Source organism: Primulina tabacum, chromosome 3 (assembly GCF_025594145.1).
Source record: "Primulina tabacum isolate GXHZ01 chromosome 3, ASM2559414v2, whole genome shotgun sequence".
Classification (NCBI taxonomy): Eukaryota; Viridiplantae; Streptophyta; class Magnoliopsida; order Lamiales; family Gesneriaceae; genus Primulina; species Primulina tabacum.
In genome coordinates, this window is record NC_134552.1 from 24,811,984 (window position 1) to 24,829,604 (window position 17,621).

General features: G+C 37.0%; 1 protein-coding gene across 1 annotated transcript; it reads left to right on the top strand.

Annotated features, from left to right (window-relative positions):
* Positions 1 to 15,072: 15,072 nt before the first annotated feature.
* Positions 15,073 to 15,672, top strand: LOC142538609 (uncharacterized). The gene is made up of 3 exons (XM_075643922.1): positions 15,073 to 15,177; positions 15,286 to 15,390; positions 15,484 to 15,672. The coding sequence occupies exons 1-3, from the start codon at positions 15,073 to 15,075 to the stop codon at positions 15,670 to 15,672; spliced, it is 399 nt and encodes a 132-aa protein (XP_075500037.1).
* Positions 15,673 to 17,621: the final 1,949 nt, after the last annotated feature.

Genomic DNA, 17,621 nt, shown 5'->3' on the forward strand with positions numbered 1-17,621 from the left:
GGAGTTTTAGAAATAGGAACCGTACCTGGTATCAATTCAATACTGAAGTCTATTTCTCGGATTGGAGGCAAACCCGGAATCTCATCTGGAAAGACATTAGCAAACTCACATACCACTGGCAAATCTACCAATGACGGGCTCGATTTCAGTACATCTACTGAATACATAAGGAATCCTTCTGCTCCTCTCTGTAATAATCGAGTAATAGACAACACCGATATCAAAGGAATTCTAGATCTAGAACCCTTACCGTAAAATTTTCATTCATCAGCCATTTCAGGTCTGAATCTCACAATTTTCTGGAAACAATCTATGGTAGCTCTGTACTTGGTCAGCATATCAATACCGATAATGCAGTCAAAATCAGACAAATCGAGTACAATATAATCTAACTCAATCTCATTGCCATCATACTGAAGTATACAATCTTTAACAGACTTCACTGATATAAGACCTCTCCCCAACGGTGAAGAGACAGATACTACAGCAGATAATGAATCAACTGGCAAATCATGCATCAATGCAAATCGCTCAGAAATAAAAGTATGTGAAGCACCGGTATCAATCAATACATAAGCAGGGTAAACACATAAAGAACAGTTACCTGCCACAACGTCATCTGGTGCTTCCTGGGCCTGCTCCTTGGTCAAAGCGAATACTCTGGCATGCTGTCTAGGAGGTTGGCTAACAGTTTGGCTTTCCTCCTGGCCTCGGCTGTGGCTGAGTAGTATGTGGTGGCTGGAAAGAGTGAACAGCAGATGATCGTCTATCAGTCTGAGCCACTGATCCAGATGATTCTGCTCCCTGGGATCTTTGAGAACCTCCCTGTGGACAGACTCTGGCAAAATGTCCTTGCTGTCAGCAGATATTGCAACTACCAAACAATCCTTGGCATTGCACTGTGGGATGTCTCCCTCCACAAGTTCTGCAATAGACCCTTGTAAAACTCTGGCTCTGTCGTGAACCACTGGAGCTAGATGAACTACTACCATACCTCTTAAACTGTCTTCCTCGGGCTTTCAAATGATCTTTCTTTCCACTACTGCTACTGCCACTATCAAATCTAGGAGGAGGTTGGTGGAATTGAACTGAAGGTTGTGGTTGTTTTGATGCTGGGGCAACATACGAAGCTCCTTTCTGCCTAATCAGGCCCGCTTCAGCTCCATTGGCTCTGTTCAGGGCATCAGAAAAATTATTCGGTCGCCCATTAATGAACTGATCAGCCACTGCTTCATCATTTTCAGCAACATGCGGAGCAAATCGTTGCAAGGTAGAGAATTTTGCCACATATTCTTCTATATTCAACTGACCCTGTCTCAGATTGGCAAACTCTGCACCCTTGTCTTTCCTGTACGATACTGGGAAAAATCTTTGATAAAATTCAGTCTTAAAGATCTTCTAATTAATAACCATACCTCGATGCTCCAAAGCCCTCTTGGTTGTGAGCCACCAATTCTCTGCAACGTCATGTAATTGATGCCCAATCAGTCTAACTCTTTGTTCATCTGTATAATCAAGGGAATCAAACAGCATTTCATTGTCATCTAACCAACTCTCACAGTCAACAGACGTCTCAGTACCCTTCAAAGTCGGCGGTTTAAATGACTGAAACCTCTTCAGCAGTGTTTCCATGGGTATCGCTGTAACATCCATCGGATTATTCGAGGTACTACCCTGTTCTGGGATTCTTCGAGGAGGCATATCTGATTATCAAATGGATAAGCAACAAAATATAACAAATCTGTTTCAGTCCTCCTCTGATCATCTTACTACTGATCAAGAATCGGTTCTGATTCATTCTCAAATCATACATGTTTCCAATCAACTCAGATATTCAGATAGACATGAATTTTATAAAGAATTAAAACATGCTAGCAGTGTAAAAGCAGGAAAGAAAACTCAATCTACCCCGCTCACTCTTTTCTAAGTCAGTCTAAGGAACTTACTGCTCTGATACCACCTGTTATGGGGACCCGGACGCTAATTCATTCTTTTCAATCATCATTAGGAGTAAATGGATCAATTAATTAAACTTGAGTAATAATTTTTTTTCTTGAACACTATATAGACAATTGTACAATTTTCTATAATAAAGTATGCCCATCTTATTCAAATCACAAGATCAAGTTAATATCTACAACATGATCCAAAAGTACAAGTCTTGTACAAAAGTAAATCAAAACAAACTGCTGTTCATTCACTACATATCAAGTGATGAAAACAACTCTACTTCTGGGTCCGAATCTCCACTCTAATCTCAATCTCTCTTCCTCTTCTCGACCCTGATCCTGTCCCACCTGTTGTCATGCACACATACAAACACAACACAGCCGGATAACTCCGGTGAGAAATATATTCCCAGTATAAACAATGTATACATGCAATCATATAAACAGATATAAAAGCATGGAATAGTTATCAATAACATGTATCATAATCTGAAAGACATGAATCGATATAAAAACTGTAAATCAAACTCGTTGACTCTTAATCTCAGATTCAACTCTTATCTAGGGATCCCGATTCCCGGACTTTGGTACATCATATCGAATCTCTACAATAGGAGTCGATCTACTCCTAAGAAACATCGATATAAACCAAATGTCCAATGACTTGGCACCTCTGCCAAAGACATGGCACATCTGCCATACTCAATACATGCTTTGCTATAATTCAATAAACTAAGCATATCAATCTCATGAATTGCAAACATCAATGCAATGCAACAAAGTATGTGATTTTGGGAAACTCAAGCTATCTCTAACTCGAGTCGTATCTTCCCGGCTAAACATTGATCTATACCTTTCTTTATTCTATCTGACGAAGTTGAAGTCATGAATTCGAAGCTGTCAACACTCAATCTGGCAATGACATTCGAATATACAATATCAATATACCACTCAATCAATACTGGATATGATCAGAACTCAATATAATTCTGTTTCGACGGAATAACAGCACAATCTCGATATACCCAGCAATACCATATCAACAAATATCAATCTCAACTCATAATCAATCAACAAATATAATCTGATACCAAATCTGTATATTGTAAATCAAATCTGAAAAATGATAACAATATCATACGGTATCCGTTCTTCAATCTGATTTCGATTATATGATTACAACAATCTCAGGAACAGATAATATCAGTTATATCATGATTCCTTCAATATCATATTTTCAAATCATAAAAGAACATAATAAAACTTACGTCTTTTTGAAGTTCCTGACAGGAGAAACACAGTACTGAACTCGGATCGAAAATCAGACTTTCGGATCTTGCACAAATCACAATTTAAATCTAAGAAAGTTAAATCCTTTTCCCTGGAGCTCTCGTTCTTTCTTCTTGCCACAACTAAAGAATTTTAAGAATTTACATATTATATTTGCATGGCCAGAACAAGTGGCTTATTCTTTGTGCAGCATGTCTCGCGCATATGCGCGACCATCACCGGCGCATATGCGCGAGACCTACTGTCTCGTCGCATAACATTTTATCTGCTCGCGCATATGCGTGCCCTGTCTTCGCATCTGGTTTTATGAATGAAATATTTCATTTTGTCATATCTCTGTTTATCTACTATTTTTTACTTAATGCAAATAAATAAATAAAAAGGATGAGAAAAACTTACTCCGAATAATTTAATGCCAGATGACTCTTTGTCTTCCTCCTATTCCTTTAAGTCTTGTCTATAAAAAGAGATCACTTCTGCTCGTAATGACATTTGTACTCCAATGGATTGTGAAAGCAGCACACATGTTCCTCATCCTTCATGGACGCCTCAACGTTTTCAAGAATTAAAACGAGGTGCAGAAGACTTCATCTTTGCGGAGGTTATGTCCATTTGGACTACTGTTCATGACCTCCAATTAATCAACACTGGAGAATTTCAAGCTTCTGCTAGGCAGAGTCACTTGAAAGATGGTTCAAGAGGCTTGCTCAGGTTGATCACATATCCGAGCTAGTAAAGGAAGATGTGCTGTTACACATGATGGTGTCGAGGGAGTGGGATTTGCTTGATATAGTTGCCGATTCCGAAAAATTTTGGAATATTAGGAGTCATGACTTGAACAATTGGTTGATGTTGTGGCAAGATGCTGTAGAAAGTAGTTTGAATCAAGCTGTAAGGAGTCAATTTTATTCTTAATAAAATATCAGTAGTTGCCCCAAATTGTCTGTTTATCCTTATAAACACACTGATATTAGATGAGTAACAAATAACTGATAACAATTAACAAACTGACAGGAATAATATAATCAAGTTAAATCAATTAAACCAAGAACATTGCGAAAATAAGAAAACTTATTCTCAGGCAGAGTCTTTGTAAAGATGTCTGCTGCTTGTTGATCAGTAGAAACGTATTCCAGACGAATTTCCTTCTTCTGCACATGATCTCTAATGAAATGATGTCTGATATTTATGTTCTTTGTTCTGGAATGAAGTACTGGATTTTGCGTGATTGCTATAGCACTGGTATTCTCACAGAAGATAGGTGATTCAGAAGCTACAACTCCATAGTCTTTAAGTTGTTGTTGTATCCACAGTATTTGAGAGCAGCAACTTCTAGCAGCAAGGTATTCTGCTTCTGCAGTAGACGTAGCTATGGAAGTCTGCTTTTTACTAAACCAGGAGAATAACCTATCGCCAAGAAATTGACAAAAACCACTTGTGCTTTTTCTGTCTAATTTGCAACCTGCATAATCAGCATCTGAATATCCAATAATATTGAAAGATGAATCATTAGGATACCATAAGCCGACATTTTGAGTGCCCTTCAAATATTTCAGTATGCGCTTAGCAGCAATGTAATGTGACTACTTAGGGTTAGATTGAAATCTTGCACAAATACAGACATCAAACATAATATTAGGTCTACTAGCAGTAAGATATAACAGTGAACCAATAAGACCACGATACTGAGTTACCTCTACTGAAATTCCATTTTCATCCTTGTCAAGTTTAGTAGATTAGCTCATAGGAGTAGAAGAAGCAGAGCAAGTTTCCATGCCAAACTTTTTCAATATTTCCTTAGTATACTTAGCCTGATTTAAGAAGATTCCAGTATCAAGTTGCTTGATCTGCAGTTCTAGGAAGAATGTTAATTTTCCCATCATGCTCATTTCAAATTGTTCCTGCATTAATTTTGGAAAGCTTTGCACACAATTTGGGGTTAGTTGACCTGAAGATAATGTCATCAACATAAATCTGTACTAACAGAATGTGCTTATTTTTAACTAAAGTGAACAAAGTTTTGTCTACTGTGCCGATGGTGAAATCATGATTAACAAGAAATTGTGAGAGTGTGTCATACCAAGCTCGAGGTGCCTATTTTAAACCATACAGGGCTTTGTGTAATTTAAATACATGATTTGGTAAGAAATGATCGATAAAACTTGGAGGTTTGTTCAATGTAGACCTCTTCTTGCAGTAGACCATTTAGGAAGGTGCTTTTTACGTCTATCTGATAAATGTTGTTATTTTTGAAAGCAGCAAAGGCTAAAAATATTCTGATCGCTTCAAGCCTTGCTACTAGTGCATAGGTTTCATCATAGTCTATTCCTTCTTCTTGTCTGAAACCTTGAGCCACCAGTCTTGCTTTATTTCTGACAACAATACCTTCTTCATTTATCTTGTTTCTAGATACCCACCGTGTTCCAATAACAACTTGATGAGATGGTCTAGGTACAAGAAACCAAACTTCATTTCTTTTAAATTGATTCAGCTCTTCTTGCATAGCTTCTATCCAACCGGGATCCAGAAGAGCTTCTTCAATTTTCTTTGGTTCATCCTGAGAGATAAAAGCAGCATGCATATATTCATTAATCATTTGCCTTCTGGTTCTTAATGGAGCTGCTGGATTACCAATAACCAAAGATGAAGGATGGGATTTTCTCCAGACAAAAGGGTTTAAAGAAATTTCTTCCTGGTTTGATGGATTCGAATCAGGCTCTGCTAAAGCGGTAGCAGGTTCTGGAATGTTCACTTCTGGTTCTGGTAAATCTTGTGTCTAAACAATTGGTTCTACCAGAGGAATGTCTGGTTCTGGATTTTGAGCATCTTTAACACTAGGTTCTGCATCATCTTAACTATCCAGTTCCAGATGAATCTTGTCTAACCTGTTACTTAGATTTGACACGCTAGAAATTCTAGGAGCACTGCTATCTTCATCAAAAATAACATGAATAGATTCTTCAACATTAAGAGTTCTATTATTGAAAATTCTAAATGCTTTGCTCACGGATGAATAACCAAGGAAGAGTCCAGCATCTGATTTTGAATCAAATACAGACAAATAATTTTTACGTTATTGTGAACAAAACATCTACAACCAAATACATGAAAATAAGATACATTAGGCTTACTCCCTTTCCATATCTCATACGGAGTCTGATTATGCCTTTTGTTGATCATTCTTCTATTCTGTGTTTAGCATGCTGTGTTGATTGCTTCTGCTCAGAAGCGCTGAGAAATGTCTGCATCTGCTAGCGTTGTTCTAGCAGCTTCTTTAAGAGTTCTGTTTCTCCTCTCAGCTACTCCATTTTGTTGAGGCGTTCTGGCAGCTGAATATTCATGATGAATGCCCTATTCATCCAAATATAACTCAAGAATCTTGTTAGTAAACTCAGTTCCCCGATCACTTCTGATTTTAATGACAGAAATTGATTTTTCATTTTGAATTCTTTTCAGAAGCTTGATCAGTAGACTACTGGTTTGATCTTTTCCAGCAAGAAATATTACCCAAGTAAATCTAGAAAAATCATCAACAACAATAAGTGTATACTTCATTCTTCCTAAGCTCATGATAGGGATTGGACCAAATAAGTCCATTGGCAATAATTCCAAACACCTTGAAATTGATTTACTACCTTTATTCTTGAAGCTAGATCTGACTTGCTTACCAAGTTGACATGTAGAACATACATGATTCTTAACGAAGTTTATATCAGGCAAACCATCAACTATGTTCTGCTTCTTAAGATTATTGATTGACTTGAAATTCAGATGATTCAATCTCTTGTGCCATAGCCAATGTTTATCACTAAGAGAGGCAACTAAACATGTAGGAACATTAATACGATCTTTATTCCATGAAACTTTGTATGTGTTGCCTTCCCTTTTTTCAGTTAATACAGAAGACTCATGAGCATCTTTAACTGTGCATGTGTGCTTCTGAAAAGCTACAGAGTAACCATTATCACACAGTTGGCTAATGCTAATCAAGTTGTAACAAAGATTTTCAACTAATAGTACATCATTGATAGTAATGTAACCATGGATAATCTTACCCTTACCCACGGTTTTACCTTTTGAGTTATCCCCAAATGTTATCTTTGGTCCAGTACAACTCATTACTTCTGATAGTAGATTCTTCTGTCCAGTCATGTGTCTGGAACATCCACTGTCCAGATACCATGTGGAGCTGCTGATTTTTGCTTTCCTCTCCTGTTCCTGCAAACGCAAATTTTAGTATATGGTACCCAATCTATTTGGGTCCAATCCTTATTAGTCCTTTAGGAACCCACATTTGTACAATTATAGGTGACCTTGTACTTCGGGTATCCAAAGAGGTGTGTGCAACAGAAGGTCTGCTATTTCTAACAGAATGCATCTTAGAATGTTGTTCTTCCCTTCTGTTTTTGTTGTCTAGTCTGTATCTTTTCTGAACAGGTCTACAATTATAGTACTGGTAGTTTTTAAATTTCATAGAGGGTTGTTCTCTTGAGTTGAATCCTCTGCTGGATCCAAAACTCTTGTGAACTCTTCCCTTAGGTTCAACATAACCCAGACCATAATGCTTCCTTCTGTTTGTCTGATCTACAGTCCTTTCAACTCGAACCGTTGGTACTACAGGTTCATATACCACACTGGATTTGACAAGGTTGGTTCAATATCTGCCATGAGACAATTGATCTCTTCTGCATCACTTTCGCTGGAATGACTTTCTGAGTCAGAGGACTCAGAAATAGAATCTGCCCATTTAGATTTGCTATCCTCAGAAATCATCACTTTGCTGTCTCTTCTGAATTTCTTGTCATTCATCTTATATTCTTTTTTCTTCTGATCATCCTTCTTTGGCTTTGGACAATCAGCAATAAAGTGACTGATCTTTCCACAGTTAAAACACGCCATGTCACCAGGTGGTGAATCCTTCTTGAAGTTCCGGTTAGGGCTTTGGTAAGCTCGGTGATTCTTCTTCATGAATCTGGAGAATTTCTTCACAAATAGAGACATAGCATCATTGCTGATCTTTTCAGCAGTCTTTTCAAAAGTGCTCTCAATGGTAGTAGCAGGTAATGCTTGTGGAACAACTACAGCAGCAGCAGCAGTAGTAGTAGCAGCAAGAGCCTTGGTAGGTAGATTTGTTGAGGGCTCTTCTCCGCTTCTCACTTCCAGTTCGAACTCATAGGCTTTTAAGTCAGCAAAAAAGTTATGTAGCTCCAACTTGTTTAGATCTTTAGAGACTCTCATAGCCATTGTTTTAACGTCCCATTCCCTGGGTAAAGCTCTCATCACTTTGAGTGCTATTTCTCTGTTGCCATATTCTTTCTCAAGAGCTGTTAGTTCATTAACCAAGCTACGGAAACGTTCATCAGACTCATTCAGAGTTTCTCCAGCTTTCATTTTGAGATTCTCAAATTTTTGCATTGCTACAGACAGTTTATTCTCTTTCGTCTGCTCATTTCTTTCACAGATTTGGATGAGTTTTTCCCAAATCTCTTTGGTAGTAGAACGCATTTTGGTCTTGCTGAAGGTATTTTTGTCGAGGTTTTTGTAAAGAATGTCCTTCGCAACATTATCAAGATTGGCTTTCTTTTTATCTTCGCCAGTCCATTCCCTTCTGTGCTTCTCAATCATCTGGGGTGCTCCCTCAGTAACAACAATTGCAATGTTAGATTTTAAAATCTTCAACAGACCATCTATGATGACAAACCACATGTCATCGTCTTGAGCTGCAAGATGAGCTTGCATTCAGATCTTCCAGTCATCAAAATCTTCTTTTGAGAACATGGGAACCTTGCTAAAGTGTGCCATATTTGTTGTAAATATAGAACAAGAAAAACCCGCTCTGATACCACTTCTTGGGGATCGATATAGAGTTTAGAGGGGGTGAATAAACTCGTTCTTTTGACGGTCGTTTTTGCAAAGGGTGCTAGAATCCTGTTAGAGATTATAGCTAATCTTGTTCAAGTATCTAACCAGCAGACCACAATATAGTGCGGAAACGATCTGATGGTTTAAGGGTGAAAATGATAAATCAGTAGGCAGTAGACAATGGTTGTTTATAGAAGTTCGAAGATGAAATCTTCTACGTCTCCCCTTCTTTGGTTTCCAGAAGGTATCACTAAAAGACTTTGGTTTTTACAGTACAACACTTGTACACACCCACTTCAGCAGGACTTATCCTTTGCCTACTGAAACTCTTAGTTTCTCAACACAATAAGACAAATACAACAAAGTTCTGGAAAAGACTCTTTTCTAGATTACAAACTCTTCTCAAAGATATAGTAATGTGAATAGCTTGTAGAGATAGTAAGAAACAGTCAGCACAATATGATCTCAAAAGATCAGATAACTATTAAGAAGCGTGTGCTGCTTTTTTGTATATTGAGCTTAAAGATGATAAGTAGTTCTGAGTGCTCAGATCGACGTTCGTATATTAGAGAATGTAATCGTTGTTTTGGTAACCTATAAACGTCGTTGATCTGGTGTATTTATAAAAGTCTTGAATCCAACGTCTATAAACAAAACAGCTTCTTTGACTTCTGATAGAATCAGCTTTATTACCTAAAAAGGTTCCTGTAAAAAGTTTCAAAACAATCAGTCTTGTTTCATACTACCATTGGTAAAACGTATTAAATGACTTTGTTCAGCATTAATGATGCATTTAATACTCGTACTTAATAAAGTAACGGTAACATTTAATATATGAACGATAACTTTTGATTTCGTAAAATTCAAGTTCTGCTTCTATTTATCTAAGCTGATAAGCACTCGAAGAGTACTGCTTTGTTAAGGCGATACGAGAATTTCTGCTTTTATACTATCTTCTGGTTTTACTAACGCGATCTACTGGTTTTGACTATCATTACAACAATTAAATTAAGTCTATCATCTCGTGTCCATTATCACCGCCGAGTACATCGCCTTGGTGATGCCATCCAAGTTTCTGAAAATCGCCACCCTCAACCTCTTTCGCATCCAGCCACACCAATTCTAGGAGAATGTATATTTCGAAAAAAATTCCCACTCTTCATGACACAAATACCTTAGAATTTCTCCCGATTTCATCCTCATGTACTCAAGGTATTTGATATTTTGTTTGAACGAGGATTGTGTGTTAAATGTTTTCTTTGTGATCCACATTGGAACATCATCGATCAAGATCGTGTAACGTCCCGAAAATTTGAATGTCCACGTGAACCACATGCATGCAAGTTATCAAATTTCTTATGTATTTTAATTAAATTGTTTTAATTTCATGAATTAATTATGGTAGGCATGGCTACATGTTTAAAACAGAGTTTATAGTAGAATGCATAAAAATGTATTTTAACGGTTATTCGAGACGCGATCGAGGATTGGAGACCGAGGACCATATAAGGGATAATGAAACGTCTCTCCTTTTTATTGCTTAAAAAGTACTAAGATTTTTTTTTATAAACACTCAATTTTCAGCCATGACATATAACACATGAAAATCAAGTGCAATAGTCATAAAATTAAATCGTCAATTGTTTTAGCAATCCTAAAAAGCAATAAGTTTGAAAAGTATAGCCCATACTAAACCTCTCAAAAATCTCTCAAAAAGCATAAATAAATAGTCTTAAAATCTTTAACATAAATCATAAGTCATAATCGTAATTGCGGAAAAATAGAAGCGCTGGTCCTCGGGTTGTGTGCGCCTTCAGTTCAGTCAAATCACCCGTCAAGTCCCCCCTCAAACCCACCTGCATCCATCACATCTAGTGAGTCTAAATACTCAACATACCATAATCTTGATAACAAGTAATACGTAATACAGTCAACATATAATAGTGAAAAATACTTGTACTTAAAATATCGTTTTCATGAAGATGCATAAACTTCAAACATGAACATTTTCGTAATCCTTTTTATGATGCATGAACTTTAAATAGAAATATTTTCAAAATGATGCATCAACTTTAAGCATAAACATTTTCATGACATGCATCACAGAAACCTTAACCTTTCCCTTTTTCCTCAACATGACATGACATAAAACATTTTTCATGATCATAAACATTTTTCCTTTTCCTTTTCCTTTTGTTGAATTCAGATCGTTAATTGTGACTTTCCTCATCATGACATAAACCTTAAAAGTCGATGGATCCATCTACATGTAACCACAGTACTGGGCGGCAGGGGACACCAGCAACACTCTCACCGGTCAACTGGGCCCTGGCCTATCCTCGTCGAATAGAAATACGATCGTCGGGGCTTCCTCTGGGGCCTTCTCCCCTCACGATATTCCCATTCTTATCTCAAACCTCATATCTTCATATTCGTAATAATGGAAACACGATCATCGGGCTCCCACTGGGACCGTCGCCCTCACGATATCTCCAATATTAGCAAATTAGTCACAATCACTTCACTTCCTTCAACGTTTTACATTCTCATCACTTTATAAAATCATGCATAACATATATTTTTATTTTTGAAACCAAGCATGCAACATATATTTTAAATGTCTTCCTTAAATCATAAAAATCCCATAGACATTTAAAATTCATAATTTATTCATGAACATTTCATAAACATTTAAAATGACATTTTAACCTTAAAACATTTAAAATAACATTTTGACATCTTAAATTATAAACATATAAAATTCCATAAATATTTAAAATAGCATTTTAACATATAAAATCCCATAAACGTTTAAAATATCATTTTAACATAAAAAATTCCATAAACATCCATAAATATAGAAAATAATCATATTAGCACATAAAACAGCATTCAGGGCACTGCCATGACGTTTACTAATTTTTAGGTGTAAAAAGATCGTTTTACCCTTGGACGTAAAATTTCATGTTTTTGACTTTTTCTTGAATTCATTGACTCTAACATGTCTCAAATAATTATTTAAGCATAAATTAATTTTCTCATATTTTTATTTGGTATAAATCGATGACTTTTAATTTAATATTTAAATGTGACGTATTAATGCGTTTTAATCCTGAATTAAACCAAACCTTAATATAAAATTCTCAAATTAAAAACTTAGACTTATAATAATTATTTGAGCTTAAATATAATTTTTCATAATTTTATTAAGCTTAAATCTAGGCGTTTCACTATTCGTTTTTAAACATAGACGTACTTCCCAGTTTTGACTCGTATGGACTCGAAACTTAACCAAAATTTACCAAACTTGAACCAAAGCTTAATTACACCTAACTAACCCATATACAACCAAATTCCAGCCCATTAAGTCCCTTGAATATGCCTAGGAAGCTACTGAACTTTCTGCACAAGAGTCCTAGTCCTAATATGATTCGAACCTAGGCTAGCTTCGCCTCTAGCCCTTAACCACCATGTCCAGCCTCTACCCATTCCTCCTATGCAGCCCAATTAAGTCTAGTGAACCCTCCCTAACCGCATCTAGCAGCCGTGACCCTCAAAGACTCCTAGTCGAAGAGTCCTTTCCCTTAAGGAGTCTATTTTCGTTTTTATTCCTTCCCTATTTTTTTCAGCCTTTAGACATACACCTAGGGACCCTTAAAAATGTGGAAAAACATCCCTTCAAGTACCTCTACCATGGCAGCCCCTTTGTGCATCATTATGAAGAGTTTTAAAAAAGAAAAACTCTTGTTTTGTGCATGTATAACCATAAAAACGAAAATATAAAAGTTGTACCATATTTTTCATGCAATCATGTATCAAAAACATAATATGGTGTGAAAGATAAGAAAAAGAAGATTAAGGCGTGCCTTTGCGTTTTAAACGCACGAATATTCGATGGCGATGTGAAGAACTTCGACGTAGGAGACCCTAGGATGATTTCTCTTCCAAAACCATGGTTGTTTCCTTGAATTTTTGAAGGTTTCTTCTTCAATAATCTGTGTGTGCCGTGAATTGAGTGTGGGGAGAATTTTGATAAGGATGGGCGTGTGTTTAACGTGAGTGAGGGAAGGGTTATGGGGTTTAATTGTGTTTTAAATATTTAATTATTCTAGTAACAAGGCTTATGCCCATTAAGGGTTTTAATTAGGCCCATTAGTATTTAATTAAATAATAAAATAATTTTGTTTAATAAATTTTGTGAATTTATTAGCCGGGTTGTCACCACGTTTGCATTTTTGTTGAAAAACAAACACCGATAAAATTTACGCCCCGGCGTATAAAATCATCTCAAAACCCCTTATTTTCAAAAATATGAAAAAGCATCACCCATATTTTGAATAATCAAAAACAATAAAAACATTTTCCATTTTTCAGTCCTCGGTCTCCGTTCCTCGATCGCGACTCGAATAACCTTTAAAAATTACATTTTAATGCAACCATGTAGAAAATTAAATTTAAACATGCAAATATGCACAAAATAATTAATTAATGCAATTAAAACAAATAATTAAAATACAAGAGGATTTAATAATTGCATGCATGTGGTTTGCGTGGACCTTTAAATTTTCGGGGCGTTACAGATAAATTTTTATTAAATGATTATTTTTAATTATTTAATTTATGATATATTTTAAAATGTATTTTCAAAAATGAGGTATTTTGATGTGTTTTTAAGCGCTGAATTGTATTTTAAACCGGCAATCAATTTTGACAAAAATAAGAACTTTTTGGAGGCTCGGTTAATATTTTCGAAAAGCAACCTAAACAAAATATTTTAATTACCATCTAATGAGTCTATTATACTATGTTATTGGGCCTAGCTTGCTACACAAGTATTTATATCACTTAAAAGCCTTCCAAAATCCTAAACCTACTACACAAACACACGCACACCTCACACACAAACGCAAGGACTTTCCATCAGCAAACAAAAACACACACCACACGAGTTTTTGAGAGGAAAATCACGTTAATAGTGCAGAATTTCAGCAAGGTCCTCCCAACGTCGACGTCCCTCGCATTACAAGTCGTTTTTCGTGCGTAATAAATGCAACGACACGCCTTTATCATTCTTCACTCATATTTCACACCATATTTTATGTTTTGATACATGATTGCATGATACACTTTGTATATTTTCGTTTTTATGGCATGAACATGATAAAACTAGAGTTTTCATCTTTTAAAACTCTTGCTTATGTTGCACAAAGGTGCTGTAATGGTAGGGCAATGGGAATGGATGTTTTTCCACATGTTTAAGGGTCTTTAGGTGCATGTTTAAGGGCTGGACAAGATAGGGTAACATTATTAACGAAAATTGGGTTTCTAGAGTCCTAGGGTTTCGAACTTGGGTTCTAGGTGGGCACAATTGCGGGCTGCAATTTTGGATGTGTTCAAGGGTCCTAAGGAGTCTAGTCATGGTCCTAGATGTTCTGTGCAAGGGCTGGACATAATATAGGAGAGGGATGCACGTTTTGGGGTTTGAGGGGAAACTAGGGTTCGGTTAGGTCTCCTTGGAGGGTGGGGCTGCTGGCTGCTATTAAGTCAAGCCCAAGGGTCCTAAGGGGGCTGAGTTAGGGTCCTAGATAGGTTGCGGGAAGGCTGGTGTGAAGGCTAGGGCGGAATCGTGAATATGGGTCGCATGATGACTTGAAGGGCACGAGTTTGAGGGCTGGTTGTGTAGGGCCTGTAGGGCTTGGTCCAGTAGCTATTCTAAGGGTCTAATTGCACGATGCATAGTATATGATTAAGGGTCTAATTGCACGATTTTATGTAAAATTGTAGATTTTACCTGAATATTCGATAATAGGATGGGGAAAAGAGACTGATGATGCCCAAGATAAAATAAATATTTTTCAATGAATATTTTCAAGACTTATTAATATGATTAAATTACTCTAAAAATGATAGAGAGACGAGATCAATTGGAGCTTCTGTGAAACAAAATGAAACTGTTCAACAACTTTAAACTATGGTACAAAGCCTTCAACAACAAATGCAACAAAATCAGCTGGAAGTTCAAGAAATGAGGTCCATGTTTTTACAAAGTATGAATCAACAAAATCAGCAAGAACATGTTAGTAAGTAAACAACATATAAAAAATATGTTTGGTATATATACACACTTAAATGCTTTTGAATTATCATGATTAAATCGCTTCACACGATTTGATTGTAAAATTAGGTTGATAGTGGTGGCATTGGTAGCAGTATTGAGAATGAAGTTGGTAGTAATGGTGATATCGATATTGGTGCCAAGAAAAATGGTAATTTTGATCATGTTTCTCAGGTAATTATCTTTAAATTATGTATTTTAAAACCGCAAAATAGTTACAAAAATGGACATGGTTGAATCAATAAATTTTTCATTGTTTATTTACAGTCAAATTTGAGGAATGTGAGTCTTGGAGATATCCGTGCTAATACTAAATGTAAGCTGCTTCAGTGGTGTGTTGATGAATTAGTTGTCGCAGAATGTCGAATTGCATCCACATATCCAAACACAAAAGTGCATCACGTTGTTCTTTGTAGATCTTGTTGGAAAGTTTGGGTTGATAAGGTTTTGGTGTAGAAGGTGGACCTAATTCGACCAAATGATGAAATGCAGTTTCTCGAGGGTGCGATAGTAAGTACGGTAGCATGGTTATCTAAATTTACAGTATTGTGTGATTGATAAATATTCTACAGATTTGCGTGTATTGAAATTTTAATCATTGTTATATATGAACCAGCTAGTTGTTACAGATTCCTTATCTTGCTTTGAATTTTCAAAATTTTTGTGTTGATATACTGAAAAACAATTACTTTTATCAATTTTGTGTTAATTAAACTTAAATTTGCACAAAATTTTTATTGTTTTTGTCCATTCGATTGTTTTTTATCGAATTTTATTTTACGGCTTGCAAACGAACGATGTAGAATTTGTTTGCATGTTGCGGATATGAATATTAACGGCGTACATTGCACGTTGCAGATAATATTATCCGCAACGTGCGTGCGCACGATATTGATAATAGTATCTGCGGCGTGCATGTATGCACCGCTGATAATAGTATTAACGAAGTGCGCATGCATGCTGCGGATATTAGTAGTAACGGCGTGCGCATGTACGCCACAGATAAAAGTATCTGCGGCGCGCATGCGCATGCCGCGGATAATCTTGAACTTTCAACAGCTTGGAGTTGTGCAATGTGCGCCGCGGAAAGAGAATTGGCGCGCTACGAAAAGCCATTTTTGTTGTATTGCATGTTCTTCTTCGTTAAGGCGGTCAATGGCACCGCATGGAAGAAAAACCATGTATCAACTTCCGATAATACCCTGCTAGACTCAAGAAACTGCGGATCTCTGTCACACTCTTAGGCACTGGCCAATCTCAGACTACCTCAACCTTGCTGGGATCGACCTCCACTCAATCTCGGGATACAATGTGGCCCAAGAACGCCACTTTGTCTAGCCAGAACTCGCATTTACTGAATTTGGCTATGTCCTGTAAAGTCTATAGTACGGTCCTCAAATGCTAATTGTACTCCTCTCTGTTCTTCGAAATGATCAGAATTTCGTCTGTGAAAATTATGACAAACTGATCCAAATATGGATGAAACACGCGATTCATGAGATCCATGAAGATCGCTGGTGCGTTAGTCAAACCGAAGGGAATCACCATAAAATTATAATGGCCATAACGCGTCCTGAATGCTGTCTTATGCACGTCAGACTCTCTCACCTTCAGCAGGTGGTATCCTTATTGGAGATCTATCTTCGAGAATATTGATGCTCCCTGAAGCTATTCAAATAGATCCTCGATCCTGGACAATGGATACTTGTTCTTGACCGTGACTCTATTCAGTTCCTTGCAGTCAATGCAAATCCGCATGCTGCCATCTTTCTTTTTAACAAACAATACCGGTGCATACCATGGATAAAAGTTAGGGCGAATGAAACCCTTATCTAGCAAGTCCTGAATCTGATCCTTCAATTCCTTCATCTCTGCAGGTGCTAGGCAGTAGGGTGCTTTAGAAATCGACATTATACCCAGCATGAGCTCGATAGAAAAGTCCACCTCTCTATCCGGTGGGATGCCTGAAACATTGTCAGAAAAAACACTGGGGAAATCTCTGACCACTTCAACCTCCTCTAGCCTCTGACTAGCATGTTCAGTCACTGTCACAATACTGGCAAAAAATGTCTAGCATCCTCTCCTAGTGAGCTTCCTTGCACAGATGCAAGAAATGATGTGCAGCATCTGCTGATGTCTGGCTGCCTCAAATATAAATGTCTTACCGCTAGGCAGTCGGACATATACTGACCTCCGTCGAAAATCTATAGCAGCTCCGTTGGCACAATCATGTCTTCTTGCACCGCATTTTTCTGTCATCGAAGCTCCAATCTCCTCACTATCTGAGACATAAACATCCGATCTCCGGACGGAATCGATACTCTGAATCCAAAATCCATAGCCTTTAGTATGATTCCTAGTCGCTTGACAAAATATTCGGATATAAACGAATGTGTAGCTCTGGA

What these genes read in the sequence shown, in the direction of transcription:
- LOC142538609 (XM_075643922.1), top strand. Translation starts at nt 15,073, where the DNA reads ATGGTACAAAGCCTTCAACAACAAATGCAACAAAATCAGCTGGAAGTT. An exon ending in AACAAAATCAGCAAGAACAT is followed by an intron (nt 15,178 to 15,285) that starts GTTAGTAAGTAA and finishes TTGTAAAATTAG; the next exon opens with GTTGATAGTGGTGGCATTGG. An exon ending in ATTTTGATCATGTTTCTCAG is followed by an intron (nt 15,391 to 15,483) that starts GTAATTATCTTT and finishes GTTTATTTACAG; the next exon opens with TCAAATTTGAGGAATGTGAG.